We start from the raw sequence: 4,089 nt of genomic DNA on the forward strand, positions 1-4,089 counted from the left end.
AACTTGGATGAGAATAACCATGAGGTCAATGGGTATGGGAAAAAATTTGAACTTGTTGCAGTCATAATGAACTTGAAATCCTTTTTGGTTGCCTAGACTGGATTTCTATTTCCGATTTTGCTAATTGATTCACCGGTTGGCTTCTCTGGTCTTCATAGAAATAAGAGACATCAATTTTTTCCATTTTTTTATTGTTTGATGACTAGCAATTATTTGTTTTATGAAAAAATGAGATCATTGTGTGCTTTTTGCTCTTAGTTATTTGGTTGTCTTTGGTAAAAAATAGAAATTAAAAAAAAGGAAAAGAAGAAGAAGATTGAATAAAGAATAACTGAATAAGCTGAATGCTTTTAATAAAACAACACATTTTACACAATCATATAAGACCTATTTGTTGATGTCTATGGCCTATTGTGTTTAATTTTGCTTTTATAACTTATGAAATGCATTGGTTTTTTAATTAGGAGAGAAAGCCACATGGTGAGATTGGGAGTGCAAGGGAGCCTCTTCTTAATGTGTCCCATGATTCTGAAAAGTATTCTGTATCTGCTGCGATTTTCCCGTGAGTATTACATTTTATTTCGATGCTTTCCGTGTTTATGGTTTGCAATGGAAATCTATCATGCATCTGTGATTTTGTCTAAAACATACTATAAATAGCCACATATAGGAGCTTTCAGCTTGCACTATCTATCCAATGATCTTGTTTACTGGGATGAAGAATGTGTTAATCGTGAAGTTTAGAGAATTGCCAATGCATACGACATCTGTTTCGTTTAAATCACAACTAGATGTACAATCCTATGTTGTAGGTAAAGAGAATTCAGATTTGGTTCATCACTGTTTCTTTGAAAACTAGATTGATTCAGTGAGGATGAAACTGGTAGCAGCAATTGACATTCTAATTTTGGAATCATAACAGAACACATAAATATTATGTTCCATTTGATAGCTGTTGAAATACCAAATGTTACCATGAGATTTTATTTACATGTCTATAAATAACCCTTCATTGCATGCTATAAGGTTGATTAAATGTAAATTTTATTAAATACTCTTTCTGTTAAAACTTTTTTATGTCCCTTTAGCTACTTAGAAACAAAAGAAGAGAAAGAATAAGGGCTCTGTCTGTAGTCTTACCAAGAAGTATTTTAAAATTCTCAGGTTTTTCTTCCCAGCTCTTGGTGGGCTGCTGTATGGCTATGACATAGGCTCTACATCGTGTGCAACAATTTCCATTGAGGTACACCTTTATATTTCTACTATTTATATAGTTCTATCTTTCCTTGTCTGCAATGGATCGATGTTGAAGGAAGACTTCTATGGTGAGACAAAGAATCCAATGTGAAGTCTGCTTGCTGATGAGACAACAGCCTAGCCATTTTTGTTGTTCGATAGAACTGGTTTATACAAAGTCCTTCTGTTTATTAAAGTATGATGCATTTTTACTCCCACTATAATTTACAGGAATTAATGTACCAAAGAAAAACCTATGAATCATATGCTTCTATGCTGACACCTTTTTTTTCCCGGTTGCTTTGACTAATCGTACTGTTAGACTTAAAAATTTCGTCTGAAGTTCATATTCATTGGCATCGTTTTGATGGGGTTGTTTCATTCTTATACTTTCTTTTGTTTGCAGTCGCCAACACTAAGTGGAGTATCTTGGTACAACTTGTCCTCCATTGAAATTGGTCTTGTTGTAAGTTTGAATTAAATTTGTTCTTTCTTAGGTTATGGCTACAGTTTGTTTCTATTATAATTATAATTTGATCCTTGTTTTTGGTACATTTTTATTATTATTTATCTTGAACATAACATTAGGTATTTGATTTTGATGTCTTTTGCAGACTAGTGGATCATTATATGGTGCCTTAATTGGTTCTGTTTTGGCCTTCAATGTTGCTGACTTCCTAGGTAATTATCCCTCTAACTGGTTATCATTTTATATATCCCCTTTCCTGGGGAAGTTTATGACAAACTTCAATTTTAGGTAGAAGAAGGGAGCTGGTTTCAGCGGCATTGTTATATCTTGTCGGAGCACTCGTAACAGCACTAGCTCCAAATCTTCCTATATTGGTGATAGGAAGATTTGTTTATGGTATAGGAATTGGATTGGTATGTTCTTTTTTACCAAACTGATACATCTAAGTTTATATCTATTAATTTCTGCTTTATCAGGGTAGAAAAACCATCTAGGCAATTTGAGGTGTAGGATTTACTATTGTCATATACAAAAGTAAATGATCTTTGGGCCTGCACCAGCACCTAATGCCTTAGAAGGGTGTATGACCAAATGGGTAGAGAATATAATTTACTGAATTCATTGGAAGAATATAATCTCGGAGAAACTATATCTATGATACACATTGCTTAGAACTTAGCTTCAATACTTGCTTTAGGATAGAAGCCTTTTAGCATTGAGCACTATATATATACTGCAATAGGAATAAGTACACTACACTTCTACATTTTCAAGCGAAATCGTGATAGTACACTAAACATATTCAGTCATATATCTTATTCTATCATAATTCAAGTCTAATATTCTATAGGAATGTATTAAACCTTTTTTTTTTTTGAGAAAAAGATTTGGTTTGAATCATTAAATTTCGCTGGTGGAATTTATTATTAGGGCATTCATATACTTACCTCCACTTACATTGGTCCTTAGACTTCATATATGTGAGTCTACTTGCAAGGAAGAGATAAAAGTGGGAAAATGGTTATTTTGCATGTTAATGGCACTCTTAGTTAAAGAGTTTGTTATCTAAAGAATAGACGGTTATCTTTTCTAGGCAATGCATGCTGCTCCAATGTACATTGCTGAGACGGCCCCGTCATCAATACGTGGACTACTGATTTCTCTGAAAGAGTTCTTTATAGTACTTGGGATGGTGGTAAGTTGTAGAACTTTCAATACTCCTACTATTATGGCTTCCTGAGTAATAATAATCTATCAAAAACCTTTCTATACTTAGTTGGTAATATAGAAAATGGTCAAATATCATTTGTGCAGGCAGGTTATGGAATTGGTAGCCTTCTGGTAGACACGGTAGCTGGGTGGCGGTATATGTATGGAGTTAGTAGTCCTTTGGCAGTAATCATGGGAATTGGAATGTGTTGGCTCCCAGCTTCTCCTAGATGGCTACTTTTATGTGCTATACAGGGGAAAGGGGATGGAGAGAATTTGAAAAGCACCGCAATTCATTGTCTATGCCGTATTCGAGGTCAAGCTGTTGATGACTCAGCTCATCGGCAAGTGGATGAAATTCTGGCTGAGCTTGCTTATGTGGGTGAAGAAAAAGAGGTTACTTTTGGAGAAATGTTCAGAGGAAAATGCTTGAAAGCCCTTACCATTGGTGCAGGATTGGTCTTGTTTCAACAGGTATAACAACTGCTCAAATAAAATAGTAAAAATCATCATAGTTCCCAGATTTCATTGTATTCACAATGTAGACTGAAATTTGTGACAGATCACAGGGCAACCAAGTGTGCTTTACTATGCTGGATCAATCCTTCAGGTACTATATAACACAAATTCATATGATCTATTTATTACCTGTCACTAGTGGAAGTTTGATGAAATTGTAACCCAATCCAATATGTAGAGTGCAGGATTCTCCGCTGCATCTGATGCAACCCGAGTCTCTATTCTCCTTGGTTTTTTCAAGGTAGATTTTTTCCCCTTATGTTTGCAATACCTGAACAACTTACTTAGCAAGGAAACTTTTGTGAGTTTTATTAGTAAGATGTGGGTGAATGTTTTCTAAAAAATGCAAAATTACTGGATTGGGTATGAAGTTATTGTTCAAGCTTTGTCAATTGTCATTTTTCTGTAACTCTTCTCTTGCTCTGTTACTGTAAAATGAGCTAACTGTATCTTGTATCCATAAGTTTGTGTCGTAATGTTGCTTCTTTTGTTAAAACGGGAGAGAATTTTTTTTTATAGATTTGAAGTTTTAAAATATTAGAATTGTAGACTTTTTGATTGGCACTCCCTTCAGTATTTTCTTTTTCAATTGATTGCATTTTGTCAAATGAAAGAGCCATGTTGGTCTATTCAAAAGCAGTTCATACGGTCACCAA

General features: G+C 34.4%; 1 protein-coding gene across 2 annotated transcripts in view; it reads left to right on the top strand.

The window, feature by feature from the left end:
* Nucleotides 465-4,089, top strand: part of LOC107629528 (D-xylose-proton symporter-like 2) — a gene marked incomplete at its 5' end in the record, with an annotated part of 6,409 nt that continues 2,784 nt past the window's right edge. Inside the window, 9 exon segments of one of the 2 annotated variants that reach the window (XM_016332341.1) lie at nucleotides 465-562; nucleotides 1,165-1,243; nucleotides 1,643-1,702; nucleotides 1,851-1,917; nucleotides 1,994-2,118; nucleotides 2,799-2,900; nucleotides 3,020-3,388; nucleotides 3,477-3,524; nucleotides 3,612-3,674. In XM_016332341.1, the coding sequence (XP_016187827.1) occupies nucleotides 465-562; nucleotides 1,165-1,243; nucleotides 1,643-1,702; nucleotides 1,851-1,917; nucleotides 1,994-2,118; nucleotides 2,799-2,900; nucleotides 3,020-3,388; nucleotides 3,477-3,524; nucleotides 3,612-3,674 (1,011 nt within the window). 2 annotated transcript variants of the gene reach the window in all.

This window comes from Arachis ipaensis, chromosome B03, assembly GCF_000816755.2.
Source record: "Arachis ipaensis cultivar K30076 chromosome B03, Araip1.1, whole genome shotgun sequence".
Taxonomy (NCBI): Eukaryota; Viridiplantae; Streptophyta; class Magnoliopsida; order Fabales; family Fabaceae; genus Arachis; species Arachis ipaensis.